This window comes from Thamnophis elegans, chromosome 1, assembly GCF_009769535.1.
Source record: "Thamnophis elegans isolate rThaEle1 chromosome 1, rThaEle1.pri, whole genome shotgun sequence".
Lineage (NCBI taxonomy): Eukaryota > Metazoa > Chordata > Lepidosauria > Squamata > Colubridae > Thamnophis > Thamnophis elegans.
Window position 1 is genome coordinate 179,624,006 of NC_045541.1, and position 22,483 is coordinate 179,646,488.

The 22,483-nt window shown below is 48.1% G+C and overlaps 1 protein-coding gene across 1 annotated transcript; it reads right to left on the reverse strand.

The window, feature by feature from the left end:
• Positions 1–3,297: 3,297 nt before the first annotated feature.
• Positions 3,298–18,668, reverse strand: LOC116506661 (slit homolog 3 protein-like). Its single transcript, XM_032214503.1, has 4 exons — positions 18,532–18,668; positions 11,091–12,088; positions 7,182–7,275; positions 3,298–4,597 (listed from the first exon to the last, which is right to left on the reverse strand). The coding sequence occupies exons 2-4, from the start codon at positions 12,085–12,087 to the stop codon at positions 3,598–3,600; spliced, it is 2,091 nt and encodes a 696-aa protein (XP_032070394.1). The 5' UTR covers position 12,088; positions 18,532–18,668; the 3' UTR covers positions 3,298–3,597.
• Positions 18,669–22,483: the final 3,815 nt, after the last annotated feature.

A 22,483-nucleotide genomic window follows, 5' to 3' on the forward strand; every position in this document is an offset into this window, starting at 1 on the left:
AGCTCAAGGTTGACTCAGCCTTCCATCCTTCCGAGGTGGGTAAAATGAGGACCCGGATTGTTGTTGGGGGCAATATGCTGACTCCGTAAACCGCTTAGAGAGGGCTGAAAGCCCTATGAAATGGTATATAAGTCTAACTGCTATTGCTATTGCTATAAGACACTGGACACTCAGACACTAAGCAGGCTGGAGAGGGAGGGCGGGGGGCTTCCCTTCCCGAGTCCTGCCGCCGGGGCTTAGTTGCTTACCTGAGGGGGAAGCAGCAAGCTCCTGGAAGGTGAAGGCTGAAAGGAATTTTCAAATGGAGGTCAAGCGCAAAACAACTTCACTTCGCCTGCAGCTTGCTCACTGATTGGCTGGACTCCAGCCAATCAGTGAGCGGCAGGCTGGGCTTAGTGTGGATGGGTGGGGGAGGGAGCGAGTGAGCTGTGACGCGCCGGCAAAAGGGCGCTTTGCAGCGACAGGGGCCAGGATCAGTACCGGCATTCCCGGAAATTAATTACTTCCGGGTTCACCGACCAACCGGTACGCGCGAACCAGGGCGAACTGGAAGGAACCCACCCCTGACGTCTGACTACCAAGCCAAACTCTCCAACCTACTCCAAGACCCCACTTACAAACCTCTAAACACAGACCCCGCCACCTGGAAAAATCCACCAAATCCAAAATAAAAGCCTCTCCCATTAGTGAAGAGATCCATCAAAGAATCATCCCCAGAGAGAAATCATCCAGATGCCCCAAGCTCTATGGTCTCCCCAAGATACACAAAGAAGGAACACCACTCAGACCCATAGTCAGCTCCATAGGCTCATCTCTCCAGAATTTTGCCAAATTCCTTGCCAAACAACTCCAACCCTGTGCAGAATCCATCACTTCACACATACAAAACTCACTCCACTTCCTAGAAACAATAAAAAACCTACAACTCAGTGACCTTCTCGTGAGCTTCGATGTCATATCCCTCTTCACCCAAGTGCCTATAAAATAAACCTTGACAGCTATTCAGAACAAATACAACCCCCCTAAACACATCCTGGACCTGACCAACCACTGCCTAACCAACACATATTTCATCCACAATGGACAAAGATACAAACAGATAGAAGGCGCACCAATGCGATCACCCCTCTCACCTGTCATCGCAAACCTATACATGGAACATTTTGTAACCAACGCCTTCGATAAATCTGAACACAAACCCAAACTCTGGCTTAGATATGTGGATGACACTTTCGTAATCTGGCCACATGGGAAGAAAAAAACTGGACAACTTCCTCACACATCTCAACAGCCTACACCCCAAAATACAATTTACCCAACATCAGAGTACCCCACCATCCCGTCAGAGCTGAAGAAGCTTCTTGGAGGTGAAGCGAAAGGTCTTCAAAAGAAAAAAAAACAGTCCGGTTGCCTCTTGGAAAAGCAGCTTTAGGAGTCCCTGAAAGGGCTGATCGTTGCCCATTCACACCTGCCACTCCCAGCCCCAACTCCCCCCTCCCTCGGTTTCTCCCTCCCGTTTCCAGATGATGGAATCGTGGAGTTGGAAGAGGACCTTGGAGGTCCTGTTCTCCTCTTCAGGTCCATCCTCCTCCACCTGTTGCTCAAGAATGTTGGGATCTTTCGAACTCATCCTCTCTCCTCAAATGTTTGCATTCGCTTTGTGTTATCTGCAAACTTAATACGGGCTGGTTTGAGTAAGGGAGCAGTAGCTGCAGCGTAGAATAGAGAAAGATCAGAATTCCCTTCCCCCTTTCCTTTTCCTTTTCCTTTCCTTTCCCTTTTCCCTTCCCTTCTTCATCTATTTACTCCCTTCCCTTCCTCTTTCTTGTCTATTTACTTCCTTCCCTTCATCATCTATTTGCCTTCTTCCCTTCCCTTCACCATCTATTCACTTACTTCCTTTCCCCTTCCTCGTCTATTCACTTCCTTCCCTACCCCTTCCTCTTTCTTATCTATTTACTTCCTTCCCTTCCCTTCCTCTTTATCTATTTGTTCCCTTCCCTTCATCATCGATTTATTTCCTTCCCTTCCGCTTTCTTATCCATTTAGTTCCTCCTTTTCCCTTCCACTTCCTCATCTATTTACTTCCTTCCCTTCTTCATCTATTTACTCCCTTCCCTTCCTCTTTCTTGTCTATTTACTCCCTTCCCCTTCCCTTCATCCTCTATTTGCTTCCTTTCCCTTCCCTTCCACTTCCTCTTTCTTATCTATTTACTTCCCTTCATCATCTATTTGCTTCCTTCCCTTCCACTTCCCCCTCTATTTACTTCCTTCCCTTCCCTTCATCTATTTGTTTCCTTCCCTTCATCTTCATCATCTATTTACTTCCTCCATTTCCTTCATAATCTATTTGTTTCCTTTCCCTTCCTCTTTCTTGTCCATTTACTTCCTTCTTTTCCCCTTCATCATCTATTTACTTCCTTTCCCTTCCCTTTCTGCAGTTGTTAAGTGAATCATTGCATTTGTTAAGTTAGAAAAGCGGTTGTTAAGTGAATCTGGCTTCCCCCTTGACTTTGCTCTTGAGAGGTCTCGCAAAAGGGGATCCCATAAACCCCGGGACACTGCAACCGTCATAAATACGAGTCAGTTGCCAAGGGTCTGAATCTTTATCATGGGATCCTGGGGAGGCTGAGACAATCATAAGGGTGATTTTTGGATTCAGACTAAGGGGCCGGAGGGAAATTTCTAATGCTGAAAAAAATCAGAAAAAGTTTGGCTAATATTGAAAAGAAAATCAAACTTAGCTTAATTTGTCTGATTGGTGTTTAATCATCTTGTTTTATTTCTTTTATTGCTTTGTTTGCTACACCATTTTCCCCTGGAGGAATTTGAGACCTACCCCAGTGACAAGTGAGTCAACACCGACAAACACACTTGTGCAAACAAACCACAGAGACACACACGCCCCTTTGTTATTCAGAGTTTGTGATGATGGAAGCAAGGAGGCTTCCTCACAGCTGGGGAATTCTGGGAGTTGAAGTCCACCTATCATGGCTGCGGAATTCTGGGAGTTGAAGTCCACCTATCATGGCTGGGGAATTCTGGGAGTTGAAGTCCACTTATCATGGCTGGGGAATTCTGGGAGTTGAAGTCCACCTATCATGGCTGGGGAATTCTGGGAGCTGAAGTCCACCTATCATGGCTGGGGAATTCTGGGAGTTGAAGTCCACCTATCATGGCTGGGGAATTCTGGGAGCTGAAGTCCATACGTGATGGCTGGGGGATTCTGGGAACTGAAGTCCAATCATCTGAAAACATCCCGGTCTAGGAATTCTGGGAGTTGAAGTTTCTACATGATGGCTGGGGGATTCTGGGAACTGAAGTCCAATCATCTGAAAACATGTTGGCCTAGGAATTCTGGGAGTTGAAGTCCATGTATGGTGGCTGGGGGATTCTGGGGACTGAAGTCCAATCATCTGAAAACATCCCGGTCTAGGAATTCTGGGATTTGAAGTTTATACATGATGGCTGGGGGATTCTGGGGACTGAAGTCCAATCATCTGAAAACATGTTGGCCTAGGAATTCTGGGAGTTGAAGTCCATCCATCTTGCAGCACACCAGCTGAGCAGGCTGGGAAAAGATCCGTCTCGAAGGCTTTAGGAGGCACAAAGTTGGGATCTGTTAAGTGAAGTTGCAATTTGACCCTTCAAACTTCTGGGGAAAGCACAGACCACATTGGGGAGATTAGGGAACAAAAGCACGAAGTCTTCCCGGAACCAGTCGAAGAGGGCCTGCAGGCGGCAGTCACATGCCCAGGGGTTCCCAGAGATTTTGAGCAGGAGTCCAAAAGACCAAGAGACCAAGGGAGAATCCAGAGAGGCGATCTCATTGCTGGAAAGATCCAACCATTGAAGATACCTCAGGAACCGAAAGAGCCCAGGCGGAACATGGGTCAGGCTGCTGTTCCTCAGTGAGATCATCTTCAGCTTGGGAGTCCCATGGAAGGTGTTGGGGGCAATCGACTTGATGGGGTTGTTTTCCAGTAGTAAGGCCGTTAAAAACGTGAGGCCTCTGAACATCTCTGGAGAGAGGCAGCGGAGGAGGTTGGAGGAGAGATCCAGGAACGTCAGCAGGGTCAGCTTACGGAAGCAAGAATCCGGGATCTCCTTCAGCTGATTGTGCTCGAGATGCAGGGTCTTGAGGTCCCCCAGGGTATCGAACCAGGACCGGCGCAGTTCGGCCAGTTGGTTTCCACCGAGGGCTAAGTAGGTCAGGTTACCTGCATTGGTGAAGAGTGCTGGAGGTAGATCTTCCAGGAGATTTCTGGAAAGATCCAGGGAGTGCAGGTGTGGGAGGTTACGGAAGAGGCCACCTGGAAGGGTCTTCAACTGGTTGTTGGTCAGATAGAGCTCCTGGAGCTCCGGAAGACCCTGCAGGGCCTCCGCGTCAAGGCCAGAGATCTGGGTGGACTGAACGGAGATTTTCTTGGTTTCACTGGGGAAGCCTTTGGGAAATTCATGGAGCGATGAAGCGTTGCAGATAAAAACCGTCTTTTCTGAGCCAGGAAGGGGCAGGCAGTGAGGGACCTTTTGGGTGTAGCTGTTGAGGGACATCACAAGGCAGGCGATCAGAAGAGGTGGAGTTGAAGGCTTCATCCTATGGAGAGAAAAAGGGAAAGACAACATCTTAAGCTTCCCTCTCACATGTGGCCCAGCCAGGAGCCCTCCGCCCGTCCTCTGTTTCTGCCTGCTGTTCTCAGCACTGACTTTTCCTTCAGCTGAATTCCACCCTCACCACCCGGTTGCTCAGTCAGGTTGAGAGCCCTCCTGAAATATCTGCAGCCCCTCCCGACTGTGTTATTTCCAAATTTGATAAGGGGCTCGGAAGAGAAGATGGTCAGAATGGGCTGAGGCTCAGGACTGGATGTGTTATTTATCTCTCTTATTTCCCTTTCTCTTTCCTTCGCTTCTCCTCTTTTCACTTCTTTCACTTCCTTCCTTCTTTGCTGCCTGCCTGCCTCTGTCCCTTCCTTTTCCTTGACCTTCCTCTATCCTTCCTTCCTTCCTTCCTCCCTCCCTCCCTTCTTGCCTGCCAGCCTGCTTGCCTCTGTCCCTTCTTTTTCCTTGACTTTCCTCTATTTCTTCTTCCTTCCTTCCTTCCTTCCTCCTTCCCTCCTTCCATCCAGCCATCAATCCTTGACTCTTTTTTCATTCCTCCATTCCCTCTCTCCTCCCTCCACTCACTTACCTTCCTTCCATCTCTTGCTGCTTTTTTCCTTTCTCCGTTCTCTCTCTTTTCCCTCCCTCCTTCTCTCCACTTTCCTTCCTCCCTTCCTTCCTTCCCACACTGCCATCCACTTCCTTGCCTCCATTCACTTTAAAAACCCCAAGAACACCACCCGGCTGCAAGGCCCCCCCTAGCCATGATTCCTTGTTTGCTTGTTCTTGCTGTTCTCTTTCTTCCAGAATGTGAGCCTGAGTGTGAAACTTGTTTGCAAAGGGTCCAGGATTTCTTTTTCTCAGTTAGAAAATCTAAAGGACTAGAAATTTGGAAGAAGTGGAATCAAACCGATGAAGTCTTTTGCAGCTTCCAAGGCTTTGATTCCCACACTCTTTCTTTCTTTCCTTCCTTCCTTCTTTCTATCTTTCTTCTTTCTTTCCTTTCTTTCGCCCTCTCTCCCACTGTTTCCTTCCTTCCTTTCTTTCTATCTATCTTTCCTTCTTTCTTCTTTCTCTCTTCTTTCTTTCCTTCCTTTCCTCCTCCCTCCCACTGTTTCCTTCCTTCCTTACTTCTTTCTATCTATCTTATCTTCCTTTCTTCTTTCTCTCTTTCTTCTTTCTTTCCTTCCTTTCCTCTTCCCTTCCACTCTTCCCTCCCTCCCTCCCTTCTTTCTTTTTTTTCATTCCAAACCAACACTCAGCTTGTGCAAGAAAGCCAAAAAGTGCCCACTTACCTATTTCTCTCTCCAAACCAAATGTCTGCCAGCTTCTCTCCCTCTTTTTGGTCTGCTGTGTCCAGCAGTTACTCTCTTATATATTATCAATTATAAATTGATAATTGAAAGTTGGCTAGAGACGGCTGTGATGCTGGCTTCCTCCCCGTGCCAATTTTCATTAGATTTGTAGTGCTTGTCATTTTTTGGAAGAATTGGATCTCTAATTTAGTTATTTTCCAAAACTCCCACTTTCTTCTCTCCCTCATAACTTTCTCAAGTCCTTTTCTTTCTTTCTTTCTTTCTTTAATTTCTTTCTTTCTTCCCTCCCTGTCTCCCTCTCTCCTTCCTTCCTTCCTTACTGCCTTCTTTCCTCTCCTTCTCCTCCCCTTCCCTCTCCTCTTCCCTCTTCCTCTACTCAATTATCAATTTTAAGGAGTATTAAAGGGTGGTATACTCTATATATCAATAGATTCATATATTATATGAAAACAACTATCATAGGATAGAAAGAGAATGAGAGATTTAACAATTTATACACACACAGAGAGAGAGAGAGAGAGAGAGAGAAAGACGTATCACATAGTATTCCTATATTTTTATTAATCTATTCTATTAACCTAAGAGTAAATTCTAAGAATGAATTGCTTCAAACCATCTCCTTAATTAATCAATACTAATGGCCCCAAAAGACCTGAAAAACAGCCTGAAAATGGACCGAAAAATGGCCCAAAAAGGCCAAAAACACATGTGCATCGGCCGGCTGGTCTTCAGGTTCCCAGCACTCTAGCGTGCAGACATGAGTGTGTTTGTACGCGTGTTCCGGTTTGGGCCCTCGGTGCCAAAACTGTTTCCCTATCACTGGTCTAGGTGTGTTTTTTTCAAATTGTTTTAGGCGGTTTTCGAACCAAAGATCTTTGGAGGATATGTTACAGAGAGAAAGATCCAGTTCAACTAAGGAGCTTCAGATGATATTACAGACTATGCAAGAGGTAATGGCTAAAGATCACAAAGAACTAAAAAAGGATATTAGAGAAATAAGAAATGATACTGGAGAACTAAAGGAGACGATGGAGAAAATGGATGATAAATTTGAGAAGTTCCAGGAACAGATCAATAAACACGCACAAAGAATAAATGTAATAGAAGGAAGGTTGGAGAATTAGGGGTGAAAAATGGAGCAGCTGAGTTCTAGGCTGATCCAGGCAAACAAAGAACTTGAGTTAATGGTCCTCACGTTAGAATCGGAGAAAGCAGCCCAATTTCTACGGTTTCAGAATGTAAAGGAAGAAAAAGGCAAGGATTTACCAGACACGATGGCAGACTTTAGGGCAAAGGCTTTGGGAATAGGAAAGGATGAGATGGCAAGTGAGATCGATGAGACATGGAGAATCCAGACAAACTATGCAAAAAAGAACAATTGGTGCATTCACAACTTCTGGAGGGCAAGCTGTTCCACTGATTAATTATTCTAACTGTAGGAAGAGACTGGACAGTCATCTGTCTGAAATGGTAGGACAGCGATGGCGAACCTTTTTTGGCTCTCGTGCCATAAGTGGGGGGAGCGCAGGGGGGTCGTGTGTGGGTGTGCTGCACCCATAATGCAATGCGTGACACACACACCCAGCACGCATGCATGCATGACAGGCGCGACACCCCATTTTTTGCATGCTTTTTTCACCCTCCCCAGGTTCCAGAGGCTTTATAGGAGTCTGGGGAGGGTGAAAACAGCCTCTCCTGCCCTCCGGAGGCCCTCCGGGGCCTTCAAGAGCTTCCCTGAAGCCTCTGGAGTGCAAAAAAACGGGCCTACAAGCAAACCAGAAGTCACTTCCAGGTTGCTTATAGGGCCGATTTTAGCCCTCCGGAGCCTTCAGAGAAGTGACTCCCATTTTGCTCATAGGGTCGTTTTTTGCCCTCTGGAAGTGGGCCCAGGGGAGGCTGTTTTCACCCTCCCCAGGCTCCTATAAAGCCTCTGGAGCCTGGGGAGGGAGTAAAATGGGTTTTTAAAAGGCTGAACTCAGCTTGCCAGTGCACACATGCCTGCTGGCCACCTGACAGGACACACCACGTGTGCCCTGACAAATAGCTCTGCATGCCACAGGTTCACCATCCCAGGTATAGGACAAGGGTGTCAAACGTGAGGCTTGCGAGCTGGATCCAGCTTGGGGGTGTGTGTTTAGATCTGGCTCACGGTGCTGCCATGGAAATAGCAAAGGACCAGCCCATGGTACATCTGCCAGTGAAAACAAGCTTAGGGGGACAGTGCGCATTGACTTCTGTTTTTGCTGGGCTGCAGGAGGCCGTCATAGCTGAAAACAGTCCAGGAGGGCCACACGTAGACTGCAGGAGGTTGAGCTGGCCACGCCCACCCTTGACCATGCCCCCCTCCCCCTCTGAGGTCAAACACAACCCTGATACGTCCCTCAGTGAAATCGAGTTTGGCTTCCCTTGCATAGGGTGTCCTGCTGGAGCAGGGGGCTGCATTAGAAGACCTCCAAGGTCCCTTCCAGTTCTATTCTATTATGATTCTGAAAATGGATGAGTTTTCAATTTTTTTGCCTCCAAAAAAAGGACGCATGGATGGGCTCCTTGAATATCTCCCTAAGGGACACCTCGATTTTTGATGACAGCTGGAACCAGAAAGTCCCGGCAGCGGAGACAAGATGGTTAGAGAGGGTCATTGGCCTAATGAATGGGAATCTCGGCAAACTTTGGGAGAAAATGAAGGAGAAAGGGGCCTGGTATTCTGTGGTCTGTGAAGTCGTAGAGACTCGGACACGAATTTGTGAGTGAACAACAAAAGGTTATTGTGCTGCCTCAGCAATATCTAGAGTGTGTAAGAATTAAGAGGTGTCTCCTTTAAGAAACTACCTCCTGGGAAATATGACATGTGATCATAGATGTGTTTCTGATTGGCCAATGGGGCATTCTGCCTGCGCGCAGAATGAAGCCAGTCATTTTAAATGCCATTGTGAACCAGAGAAGCAACGCATGTGCCTCCTCTCAACATGGGAGCCAAATCATCATCTTTTTACACCACGTGATGGGACAGATCCCCTAGTGTCACAGGTGACATTGTCGCCATTAGGTGTCCTGGTGTCTCCTTGGGAACCGGATCCGTCCTCTGGTAACCACCTGTTGGGATGACCTTGGTTCTTATGAGATAGCAGTCTGTTTTGACTAGGCTACCTTCCATTCCTCTCTCCCCCCCCTCCTCAAACTGTGTGGTGACTTGGGAAGCGGAAAATGGCAGCAGCAGGCTCAATCCATTTCAGAGTTGACACCCGGTTTTACTTGACCAGAGTTGTGTTCTGTAAAACCTAACTTCTGTGGGATCCTATCTCCTTGGGTGAAGGTCTTGTACATTGTGTGGAAGAGAGAAGGAGTCATTTAGAAAAGTGTTTGTGAGGCACTTACGGAGAGTAGGATGGGGATGATCTGGCTCAACCCAAAACTTCTTTTATTACCTGTTCTGGAACAAGCTGAGTCCAAGGCATCACCCTCCAGACAAATGGTTCGATGCTGACAGAGTAAAATTGCTCAGACCAGATCTACTGTGTTTCCCCGAAAATAAGACCATGTCAGCCCTGCGGCCATTTTTTTCTTGTAGATCTTTGGCCTTTCTATTATTCTACTACGCATTTTCTATTGTGGGAAAATGGGAGGGGGGATTGTAAGGAGTAAGATGCTATGTAGCCATAACAACATTCTTTCTAGAAAGCCAAGGTCATCCTTTGTCTTTCTACCTCTGCACCTGACCGGAATTGGATGGGTAGAAGCTGCCAGCATGGCAGTGGGAGATTGGACCGTGTGATGGGCTTGTGGGTGTGGGAGCAGGATCTTCAACTTTCAACTGGGTGGGGAAAACTGGGAAGCTTTCAGATTCGGGTTTTCCACAGATGTGCCAGCATGTCTCTCTTAATAAATTGCAATACTTTGCCTTGGATTCTGATTTACTTTTGGATGCTATTTGGAACCCTGACATTCCGCGTCTTACATGACGTTTTGCTCCATTAGGACTTATTTTCCGGTTAGGTCTTATTTTGTGGAAAACATGGTACTAAATGCCTCCGTCTAGCTGACAGTCTTAACTGGGGTTTATTTTTGGGATAGGGCTTATATTACGAGCATCCTGAAAAATCATGCTAGCATTTTGTGGTAGGCTCTTCTTTTCGGGGAAACATGGTATCATTCGGTTTAGACTTGGTGTCCCTGCGTGGTTGCCAAATTGTTAGAAGAAAATTCTGGCTCGTTCCGAGGTGGCGCAGTGGTTAGAGTGCAGCATTGCAAGCTACTTCAGCTGACTGCAGTTCTGCAGTTCGGCTCTTCAAATCTCACCGTCTCAAGGTTGACTCAGCCTTCCATCCTTCCGAGGTGGGTAAAATGAGGACCCGGATTGTTGGGGGCAATATGCTGACTCTGTAAACGGCTTAGAGAGGGCTGAAAGCCCTATGAAGCGGTGTATAAGTCTAACTGCTATTGCTATTGCTATTCCGAGCAGCATTTCCAAAGAGCACAGGACAATGGCTTGAAGCAGAAATAGAATTTATTGAACAACGAAACAGAAAAGCACATTGGCTCAGTAGCATAATGACGCTGGAGATGATCCTTCCCCCATGGTTCGAGCCCTCGTGAGATTGCCTCAGCTTCTGCCTACCTAGCAGCTCAAAAGCAGGTTCTGCTTTTTTTTCTTTAAAACTAAGATATGTTAAGTATATTGATATGGAAGCTTAAATACCATCAACATAGAATGGAGTTCGCTCAGAAGCGGAAATACACCAATGGGAGGAAGAGTGGGAAACAGGGGAGAGAAGAAAGATAGGAAGAGAGAGATTGGAGAGAGGGTAAGGGGGGGGAAGATGAGGAGGATAAGGAGGAGTGGAATGAAGAGAGAGGAGAAGGAGAAAGGAAGGGGAAGTAGAGTAGGAAAGGATGACGGAGGAAAGAAAGGAGGTAGGAGAGAGGTAGAAGAAAGAGGTGTATGGAGAGCAGAAGAGCTAATAATGGGTTTTTATCTTTCTGGGCATTGATGACAAGAGGAACTGATGTAATTACTACTTAATACAATAGGATATTGGCTATGTAATAGTATACATGTGATTGTATGTTATGAAAATGGAAAATAAAAAAAGTATATTTCTAAAAAAAAAAGCAGATTCTGCATAGAAATCCTGCTGTTTAGGAAGCGGGTGAGGAAAGGATCCACCTTGAAGGCTTAGCAGGGACAAATTTGGGATTTTTGAAGCGAAGTTGCCTCCTCACCCTTGAAAAGCTTTGGGAAAGCGCAGATCGTTTCCCGCTCGGCATATAAATGGATCTTGTGTTCCTTGACCCAGGTTAGAAGATTCTCCATACGGCAGTCACAGGCCCAAGGGTTTCCTGAAAGATCCAGAGTGAGTTTGGAAGACGGGATGGCAACTGGAGGATCCAGCGTGGTGAGATCATTGTCGGAGAGGTCCAGCAGCTCCAGATTGTCCAGTGGCTGAAAGACCCCAATTATGATGTTGGTTAGGCTGCAGTTATTCAGGGAGATCATGCTCAGCTTGGGTCTCCAATGGAAGGATCTCGGGGCAATACATCGGATTGGGTTGTTTCCCAGGTTCAACCTCTCCAAATTCTCTAGGCCGCTGAACATGTCTGGAGAGAGGTGATGGAGGCGGTTGGAGGAGAGATCTAGAAAAGTCAACTTCTTCAGCTTATCGAAACAAGAAATCGGGACCTCCTCCAGTTGATTGTGGTCAAGGCTCAGCATCCTCAGATTCTCCAGGGTTTCGAACCAGGATCGGCGCAGTTCAGCCAGTTGGTTTTCACTGATGGATACATGCGTCAGGCTCGTTGTGTTGGTGAAGATGCCTGGAGGTAGATCTCCAAGGAGGTTGGTGGACAGATCCAAGGTGTGCAGTTCCGGGAGGTTACGGAAGAGGCCACTCGGAAGGGTCTTCAGCCTGTTGTTGGAGAGATGAAGTTCCTGGAGCTTTGGAAGTCCTTGGAGGGCTTCCACGCCAAGGCTGGAGACCTGGGTGAACTCAACGGAGATCATTTTGGCTCGTACGGGGAAGCCGGTGGGAAATTCATGGAGAGATGGGGAGTTGCAGACAAACTCTGTGATATTTTCTGGAGCAGGCTGGGGCGGGCAGTAAAGAGCCTGCTGGGTGTAGCTGTTGAGGGACATCACAAGGGAGACGATCAGAAGAGCTGGAACGGAAGACTTCATCCTGTGGAGAAGCAAGGAGAGAAAGGTAAGTAGACAAACATATCGATTTATCTACCTGGCTGAGGCCATCTTTGTGGCCTGAGGGCAGAAGAGGAGACATGGTGGGCGTGGGAATATTTAGCTGGGGTTTTGCAGTCAAAACAAAAAGCTTTTCCTGTGGGAACCAAGGTCATTCCAGCAGGTGGCTCGGACAGGAGGAGTAAAGTAACTAAACCAGCCAGCCAGCACCACTATTGGACATTGTGACTGATGACTTGGGGGCAGGGGAAAACTTTTTTTTTAATCAGGTGAAAACCGTTTTCACCAGATGCGCCAACATGACGTAGCCAATAAATTTGTTCTTTGAGGAATCTACCTGCCTTGGAGTTTTGCTTTCAATGGGCGCATTACTTGAAATGCTGACGACTGCCTCCAATTCAGGCATTCAAGACAGATTACACGTAGTCCTCGCTTAACGACTGGCGGCTTAGCTAACATTCGGAAGTACGACAGACCATCCCGAAAGGTACTCACAACATGATTTCAAAGTCCTGATTGCCACATGCAATTGCGTTTATAGTACATAGAATAAATACATACATAGTTATTATTAAGCCTAATAGCAAATTAAGCATTAGGTGGAAAAGGGGAGAAGGGGAGTTTCTAGGGGGAAGAGCCGAGGTGGCGCAGTGGTTAGGGTGCAGTACTGCAGGCCACTTCAGCTGACTGTTATCTGCAGTTCAGCAGTTCTAATCTCACCGGCTCAAGGTTGACTCAGCCTTCCATCCTTCCGAGGTGGGTGAAATGAGGACACAGACTGTGGGGGCGATATGCTGACTCTGTAAACCGCTTAGAGAGGGCTTAAAGCCCTATGAAGCGGGATATAAGTCTAACTGCTATTGCTACTCCTTCTAGAGGGAAGATTCTCTAGAAGGAAGTCAAAATAACAGAGTGGGAAGGGACCTTGGAGGTCTTCTAGTCCAACCCCTTGCTCAAGCAGGAGACCATACTATTTCAGCCTAGTCTTTTCATAAAAACCTCCAGCGATGAAGCAGCCACAACCTCTGGAGGCAAGTTGGTTAATTGTTCTCACTGTTAGGAAGTTTCTCCTTAGTTCTGTGTTGCTTCTCTCCTTGATTAGTTTCCTTCTGTTGCTTCTTGTCCTGCCCTCGGGGGCTTTGGAGAGAATAGATTGACTCCCTCTTCTTTTTGGCAGCCTCTCAGGTATTCAATGACTTTTTGAAGACTGCTATCTTGTCCCTTCTAGTCCTTCTTTTCTCCAGATTGGCCATTCCTGCAATCGTTTACTTACTTACAGATGAACAGAGCCGGAAGGGACCTTGTAGGTCATCTAGTCCAACCCCCTGCTCAGGCAGGAGACCCTACACTATTTCCAACAGATGGCAGTCCAGTCTCTTCTTCAAAGCCTCCAGGGATGAAGCTCCCACAACTTCCGAAGGCAACTTCTCTTCCGTGGGTTGATTGTTCTCACTGTCAGAAAATGTCTCCTTATTTCCAGGTTGAATCTCTCTCCTTGGTCAGTTTCCATCCATTATTCCTTCTCTGGCCTTCGTGTGCTTTGGAAAATAGCTTGACCCCTTCCTATCTGTGCAGCCCCTCAAATATTGGAAGATGTTATCATGTCCCCCCCTGGTCCTTCTCTTCACTAGACTAGCCATGCCCAGTTCCTGCAACCGTATGTTTGAGCCTCCAGTCCCCTAATCATCTTGTTTAATGATCTTGTTTGCTCCCTCCCTCTCCCACCCTCCATCTCTCCCCCCTCCCTCCCTCTGTCTGTTTCTCTCTCTACCTTTCTCTGGCTCTCCATCTCTCTACCTCCCTCCCTCCCTCCCTCTCTGTCTCTGTCTCTGTCTTCCCCCCTCTCTCCCTCTCTCACCTCCCTCTCTCTCTCTGTCCCTCTCTGTCTCTCTCTCTCCTGCCTCTCTGTATCTCCAGCTCCCTCCCTCCCCCTCTCTCTGTCTCTGCCTCTCTCTGTATCTCTCCCTCTCTCTCTCTCTGTCCCTCCCTCTCTCTGTCTCCCTCCCTCTGTCTCTGTCTCTGTCTCTCTTCCTCTCTCTGTATCTCTCCCTCTCTCTCCATCCCTCCCTCTCTGTCTCTCTCTTCCCCCTCTCACTCTCTCCCTCTCCCTCTCTGTGTCCCTCTCTGTCTCTCTCTCTCCTGCCTCTCTGTATCTCCAGCTCCCTCCCTCCCCCTCTCTCTCTGTGTCCCTCTCTGTCTCTCTCTGCCTCCCTCCCTCTCTCTGTCTGTTTCTCTCTCTACCTTTCTCTGGCTTTCCATCTCTCTACCTCCCTCCCTCTCTGTCTCTCTCTTCCCCCCTCTCTCCCCTCCCTCTCTCTCTGTGTCCCTCTCTGTCTCTCTCTCTCTCCTGCCTCTCTGTATCTCCAGCTCCCTCCCTCCCCCTCTCTCTGTCTCTGTCTCTGCCTCTCTGTATCTCCCTCTCTCTGTCTCTGTCCCTCCCTCTGTCTCTGTCTCTGTCTCTCTTCCTCTCTCTGTATCTCTCCCTCTCTCTCCATCCCTCCCTCTCTGTCTCTGTCTCTCTCTTTTCCCTCCTCTCACTCTCTCACTCTCCCTCTCTCTCTGTGTCCCTCTCTGTCTCTCTCTGCCTCCCTCCCTCTCTCTGTCTCTATCTCTCCCTCCCTCCCTCCCTCCCTCCCTCCATCTCTGTCTCTGACTTTTTCCAGAGTCTCAACATCTTTGTTTATAGTGTGATGACCAAACCTGGATGCAGTATTATAAGGTGTGGTCAGAGGAAGGGACTTTGTAGGTCATCTAGACCAACCCTCCCTGCCCAAGTAGGAGACTCTACACTACTTCCATCAGATGGCAGTCCAGTCTCTTCTTAAAAGCCTCCAGGGATGAAGCTCCCACAGCTTTTGAAGGCAACTTCTCTTCCATGGGTCGATTGTCAGAAAAATTCTGTTTATTTCTTCATATGTTCTTCAGATGTTTTTGGCTCCAGGCTTTTGATACTCTTAATTGCTCTTCTCTCCACCCCCACCCCCACCCCAAAGTCTCAACATTGTCCCATATATCTGGACTCTCTGCTCTTGCTCCCCAAGATTGCATTGGCTTTTTTAGCAGCTGTCCGATCTTAAAACCGGCTCGGGTTTAACTTCTGGATGAAAAGGGCCAGTTTTTCATTGATGAAAGAAACGTCCTTCTGGGTTCGGCTCCAAGTGGGGAAAAAGACACTGGAGACATGGAGGCTGCTTGGAAGGATGGTTTATTGTTGGACAGGGCCACATGGCTTGAGCCCTGAACAGAAAAGGTGATCATATGCCTCAATGTTGGTGGAGAAGAAGAGAAGGGCTGAGGGAGGGGCTTGCTAGGCTTTTTATAACCTGTTCAGTCCCACCCCTCTGTTTCCTCTTCCTGTGTAAGAAATGTATTCTGATTGGTTGTCAGACTCCCATAGGGCCATGCAGGGGCAACTCTCTAGGCTGCGTTTTGAATCCAGGTTTGGTTGAGTTCTCAGATGCCATGTGGTCAGTTGAGTAAAGGGCCAATATTATCATGCCTTTACGCCCATCCCCCTGGAGCTGAAGGGGAGAACTCTTTATTATGTAAAAGGGACTAGCTTGGCCTTCTTAATGGCCCATTGACAAGGTGGAGATGGGCAGGAAGCTGCAGGCAGTTATTCCGTCTTTTAAAACATGTTTCTTTCTTTTCATATCCAGAGAAATATTCTGCCTTTTCAATACTTCCTAGGATACTTCATTTTTTCTGGCAGAGGGCTGGGTGATAACTTCCCACATCCTCTTGCGGGCTGTGAAAATGCAGCTTTGGGAAAGAGAGCAGGAAGTCCTCACCCTACCCGTCAGTTTGGTGAGAGGACTCCCGAATACGAAGCAGGAACTTGGGTGGAGAAAGTATCTCAGAAGGGACGGTCCTGACTTCTGTGGTCAGCAAAGGGAGGGCTGCCCTTTCAATCACACGCGTTTCTCTTATTGTAACCGTACAGGAAAGGCCGTGTCCCCGTTCTTGCTTTCCTGGTTTGGACTTTCACGGAGGACTTTCATCCCTGCCACTGCCCAAATCCCTCTCCCCCCTCTGCTCTCTCTGCCTTCCATCAGGCAGAAATCAGGCACTTCCTTCTGTTCTAGTTTGCCATCGTCAACGTATTGCTCAAGCCTCTGACTCCTAAAAGAGGGGCTTCCCCTCCTGACTTTAAGGTTATCTGCAAAGGTGATAAGGGGTACTTAATGGAAGAAGGTCAGACTAGGTGGTGGCTGGGGAAGTGTGGACTAACTTCTTCCCTTCCTCCCTCCCTCCCTCCCTCTCTCTCTCTCTTTCTTTCTTTCTTTTCTCTTTCTGCCTCCCTTCCTTCTTTCCTTCCTTCCCTTCCTTATTTCTCAAACTTGTTCCTTTCCTTCCTACTTTGCTTCTTCCTTCCATCCTTCCTTCCTTCCTCCTTTCACTTCCTTCCTTCCTTTCTTCCCTCCCTCCCCTTCCTTTCTTTTCTCTCTCTTTCTCTCTCCCTTTTTCTTTCTTTCTTTCCCCCTCCCTCAAAGATCTTTTTCCAAAAGGCAACTGGACTTTCTTGGTTTTTATCTTTGAAAACTTTTCACTTCTCATCCAAGAAGTTTCTTCAGAACTGAACTGAAGAAACTTCTTGAAGAAGAAGCGAAATGTTTTTAAAGAAAAAAATAATAATACAAGAAAGACCAACTGCCTCTTGTGGGACAATCATGAACCCTCCCCCTTCCCCCCCTCTGCCTCTCTCTGTATCTCCCCCATCTCTCTCCCTCCCTCTCCCTCCCTCCATCTCTCCCTCCCTCTCCCTCTGTCTCTCTCTCTCTCTCTACCTTTCTCTGTCTCTCCGTCTCTCTACCTCCCTCCCTCCCTCTCTGTCTCTCTCTTCCCCCCTCTCTTTCTCTGTGTCCCTGTCTCTCTCTTTCCTGCCTCTCTCTGTATCTCCAGCTCCCTCCCTCCCCCCTCTCTCTTCTCTCTGTCTCTCTGTCTCTGCCTCTCTCTGTATCTCCCTCCCCCTCTCTCCCCCTCCCTCTCTCTCTCCCTCCCTCTGTCTCTGTCTCTCTCTACCTCTCTCTGTATCTCTCTCTCTCCGTCCCTCCCTCTCTCTGTCTCCATCCCTCCCTCCCTCTGTCTCTCTCTCTCTCCCTCTCTCAGTCTCTCTCTCTCTCTCCATCCCTCCCTCTTCCCCCTCTCTCCCCCTCCCTCTCTCTCTGTGTGACCCTCTCTCTCTCTCTCTCTCTGCCCCTCTCTGTATGTCTCTCTCTCTCCCTCTCGGTCTCTCCCTCTCTCTCCCTCCCTTCCTCTCTGTCTCTGTCTCTCTTTCCCCCCCCTCTTCCTCTCTCCCCCTCCCTCTCTCTGTGTCCCTCTCTGTCTCTCTCTCTCTCTGTGTTCATCTCTCCCTCCCTCCCTGTCTCTCTCTCTCCCTCTCTCGGTCTCTCCCTCTCTCTCCCTCCCTCCCTCTCTCCCCCTCCCCCTCTCTTCCCCCCTCTCTCCCTCTCTCCCCCTCCCTCTCTCTCTCTGTATCCCTCTCTGTCTCTCTGTCTCTCTCTGCATGTCTCTCTCTCCCTCTCTCGGTCTCTCTCCCTCCCTCCCTTCCTCCCTCTCTTCCACCCTCTCTCCCCCTCCCTCTCTCTCTGTGTCCCTCTCTGTCTCTCTCTGTATCTCTCTCCCCCCTCCCCCCTCTGTCTTCATCTCTCCCTCCCTCCCTATCTCCCTCTCTCCCTCTCTCAGTCTCTCCCTCTCTCTCCCTCCCTCCCTGTCTCTGTCTCTCTCTTCCCCCCTCTCTCCCTCTCTCCCTCTCCCTCTCTCTCTGTGTCCCTCTCTGTCTCTCTCTCTCTGCCTCTCTCTGTATCTCTCTGTCTCTCCTCCCTCTCTCTGTCTCCATCTCTCCCTCCCTCCCTTCCTCCCTCCCTCCCTCTGTCTCTCTCTCTCTCCCTCTCTCGGTCTCTCCCTCTCTCTCCCTCCCTCCCTGTCTCTGTCTCTCTCTTCCCCCCTCTCTCCCTCTCTCCCCCTCCCTCTCTCTCTGTGTCCCTCTCTGTCTCTCTCTCTCTGCCTCTCTCTGTATCTCTCTGTCTCCATCTCTCCCTCCCTCTCTCTGTCTCCATCTCTCCCTCCCTCTCTCCCTCCCTCCCTCTGTCTCTCTCTCTCTCTTCCCCCTCTCTCCCCCCCTCTCTCTGTGTCCCTCTCTGTCTCTCTCTCTCTGCCACTCTGTATCTCCAGCTCTCTCTCCCCCCCCCTCTCTCTGCCTTTCTCTGTATCTCTCTCCCTCCCTCCCTTGGTTTCTTCATTAGGGAATCTTAACATTTTGCAGAATCAGAATCATACCTGCTTTTGATAGACAGGATCCACTTCCCTGGCTACAATTCCCACCCTCCCCTTTGCCATTTCCCCTTCCTTTTCAAATCCACCAACACGCAGGTGGTGCAATTAAAAGAAAAATATCCTTAAGTCTACGGCGGTCTCTGCACTTACCTGGAACTCTTTCCAAACCTCACCTCTGCCAGCCTCTCTGGTGCTGCGTTCAGCAGGACGCCTCTTACGACAAACACCGAAAGGAGGAAGGTAGTGCTCTCAAAAACCTTCTCAGAAACAACACCCAAAATTCCCCCGCCTTGATTGCGTCAGGTTGCGAAAGAAATTTGGCTAAAGTTTTGTGTGGAGTTTAGCCTCGGTTCAAAGGCCATCCAGAGGTTGACAGTTTTCCCTCAAATGCCTCCCGAAAGAAAAAGGAAATTTCCCTGACTTTTGAGGGGAGAAACATTTTCCTTATGTCTATTTTCCTAAGAATCTTATGATTCTTGATGAATGTATTCTATTTTATTTTAGGTGCACTGAGAGCCTATGCACCAAAGACAAATTCCTTATGCGTCCAATCAAACTTGGCCAATAAAGAATTCTCTTCTCTTCTCTCCTCTCCCCTCCCCTCCCCTCCCCTCCCTCCCCCTCCCATTCTATTCTATTTGGAAAAGCAGACTGGAATAAAGGGGGGAAAAACAACTTTATGTGGAAACAACTGTCATTTTAGCCAGGTTTCCACATCTCACTGAAATAAAATAAAAAAGCCTTTAGAATAGAATAGAAGAACAGAGTTGGAAGGGACCTTGGAGGTCTTCTAGTCCAACCCATTGCCTAGGTAAGAAATTAAATGAAGCGGTGCATCATTTTTCATCCCCCCCCCAAAAAAAGATTCATGAGTGGATTCCTTGTATAACTACGTACAGGTAGTCCTCAGCTTACGATCACAATTGGAAACAGGCTTTCCGTTGCTAAGCAAGGTAGTTGCTAAATGAGTCACAAGGCCTGATTTGATCACCTTGTTAAGCAAATCCCTGCAAGTTGCTAAGGGAATCAATGCAGTTGTTGAGAGAATTCATGCAGTCCTTAAGTGAATCATGAAGTTGTTAAGTGAATCATGAAGTTGTTAAGTGAATCATGAAGTTGTTAAGTGAATCATGAGATTGTTAAGTGAATCATGAGGTTGTTAAATGTATCATCCAGTTGTTAAGTGGGTCATGCCATCGTTAAGGGAATCATGCAGTCAATAAGTAAGTCATGCAGTCAATAGGTGAGTCATGCAGTTGTTAAGTGAGGCATACAGTCATTAAGTGAACCATGCAGTTGTTAAATGCATCATGCAGTCGTTAAGTGAATCCAGCTTCCCCCCATTGACTTTGCTCATCAGAAGGTCGCAAAAGGGGATCCCATGACCCCGGGACACTGCAATCGTCATAAATGTGAGTCAGTTGCCAAGGGTCTGAAGTTTGATCACGTGACCATGGGAATGCTGCCACGGTCGTAAATGTGAAAAGGCCACTTTTTTTTAGTGCCTTTGTACCTTTGGTCATTGAACGGAAGGCTGCAAATCGAGGACTGCCTGTATTTGAAATGAAATCAAATAAAATAACTTTTCAATCTCTCCCGGGCTTCATTCTTAGAGAAAGATCAGATTTTATCCACCGGATTGGCCACCAGGGGGCGCTGTTATGGAGTCCTCAAAAGAAGTTGCATCCACTAGGGGGCTCTGCAGTCTAAGCTTTGCATAAACCAGGAAAGAGAAAAATCTACATTACATCACAGAGCAATAGATTCCAACCTTTGCAGAGTAAAATTGCCCAAATACAGACATTTGGAGTTTCAGGGCGCGTTTTTTCTTAGCTTCCCCCCTCCCCGCGATTCAGTGGTCTTGATTGACAACTGGGGGCGATGGGTTTTGTCGGGGATGTGCACGGGTGACATGTGCCAGGATACTTTGACACATCTTGGTACCTTAGGACAGTGTTTCTCAACCTTGGCAACTTGAAGATGTCTGGATTTCAACTCCCAGAATTCCCCAGCCAGCGAATGCATTCGCTGGCTGGGGAATTCTGGGAGTTGAAGTCCAGACATCTTCAAGTTGCCAAGGTTGAGAAACACTGCCTTAGGAGAGAGAGTTTCTCAATCTTTTGGCCGCTTGAAGATGGGTTGACTTCAAGTCCCAGGATGCCTGTGGGAATCTACTGTGGGAAAATGGGTGTGTGTGTGTGATATATGGAGTTGGACGAGATGTAGCCATAATAACATTCTTCTTAGAAAGCCAGGGTCATCTTTCTCTCTCTTGACGTGGTTGTGGCAGCCAGTGTTACTTTATTTCAACCCCTTTCCCACCTAAATTGACCCGGACTGACTAGGCCAATGTAGGGTGAACATTTCGGCCCAGAGTGCCTGAACTGGAATGCTCGCTCATATGTGCGCGCCGGAGTGCCAGAAACCCAAAGACTAACTGGCCAGGGTACCCATGCCTGTTTTGGGGGCATTTTTGGCCACCTTGTGGCCGTTTGCAGACCATTTTTCAGGCAGTTTTTTTGTGCAGTTTTCAGGGTATTTTCCAGGCTGTTTTGGGCTGTTTGGGGGCAAAAACGGCCTGAAAAACGGCCTGAAAAACGATCCAAAACGGTCTAAAAACGGCCTGTGTTTTGGCTGTTTATCGGGCCATTTTCTGGCTCTTCAGCGCCAATGAAGACCAGCTGGCCATGCTGTGCATGTCCACAGAGAAGGCTCTGTGTGTCACCTCTAGCATTCATACCTGTTCTGACCCCCCCCCCTCCGTACGACGAGGCACTCCGAGACAAGATTACTGCTAGACAATTTATTCACAGTAAATTAACACACTGACAAGACCTTGGCAGCAATCCAGACTTCCAAGAGAAGTAATACACCCAAGAGCTTCTCCAGCGTTGGTATATTAGTTGCATCCTGCAAACAGCCTCCTCCCAAAGTCTCTCCTTATATACTCTCTTGGGAGGAGCCTAATTACAACCACTTGGGTCCAATTATCTTCTGTATGTGCGTAGTTGCTCTTGGCGTTTATCTGCCCGCCTTTGCCTGGCGTCCGGGACCAACTCCCTTAGCTCCTCCCCACTGCTCCAGGGCCTGACGTCAGGGACCAACTCCCTTTGGCTTTCACCGCTGCTCCATGCCTCAGGTGCCTCCTGGTGGCCAACCAGCCTCTCTGGTCCCTGCTCGGAGTCTGAACCCTGTCCAGGGTCCTCCACATCTTCCAGAGCTGACTCATAGGGCCCATGGCTGTCGGAGTCTGTTTGCAGCTCCAACGGCTCCTGCTGGGCCACAACACATACCATAGGTTCGCCATCGCGGGTCTCAGCCTTTGAAAACTGGCAGGAGAGGGGGAAACCCGGTGATTTGCTGGGTGTTTGGGGTTGAATTGTGCAGACGGCGAGATGCGGGTTGTGCTGGGAGTCCGAATTTGCATTCTCCGTCTCCTTTTCAGCTGCCTCAACTACCGCCCAGGAAGTGGCAGGACATAAAACTTGTCAATGAGGAAATAATAAAAACGGAGAGCAGCTGGAGGGTGGAGGCTTGCTGTTCTCCTGTCCCTGTTTTGCGGGAGGTGGTGGAAGGCGGACGAGCTGGCAAGCGGCTCCATTCGGTGCCCTGTGGAAAGGCTGCCCTGGCTGCTGCCCAGGGACCCCAGCTTTGTTTTGAAATATACTTTTTTTATTTTCCATTTTCATGACATACAATCACATGTAAGCTATTACATAGCCAATATCCTATTGTATTAAGTAGTAATTACATCAGTTCCTCTTGTCATCAACGCCCAGAAAGATAAAAACCCATTATTAGCTCTTCTGCTCTCCATACACCTCTTTCTTCTACCTCTTTCCTACCTCCTTTCTTCCCTCCATCATCCTTTCCTACTCTACTTGCCCTTCCTTTCTCCTTCTCCTCTCTTCATTCCACTCCTCCTTATCCTCCTCATCTTCCCCCCCTTACCCTCTCTCCTATCCCTCTCTTCCTATCTTTCTTCTCTTTCTTTTTCTTTCTTTCTTTCTTTCTTTCTTTCTTTTTCTTTCTTTCTTTCTTTCTTTCTCTCTTCTCTCTCTTTCTTTCTTTATTTCTTCCTCTTTATTTCTTCCTCTTTCTT

Bases quoted from the DNA above. Each gene is read 5' to 3' on its own strand.
- LOC116506661 (XM_032214503.1), bottom strand. From the start codon at position 12,087: ATGAAGTCTTCCGTTCCAGCTCTTCTGATCGTCTCCCTTGTGATGTCC. The intron at 7,276-11,090 runs AAGCCTTCAAGG...TTTTTTGCATAG, and splicing joins ATCCCAAATTTGTCCCTGCT to TTTGTCTGGATTCTCCATGT. The intron at 4,598-7,181 runs GTAAATCCTTGC...TTCTCTCCATAG, and splicing joins AAAGTCTGCCATCGTGTCTG to GATGAAGCCTTCAACTCCAC.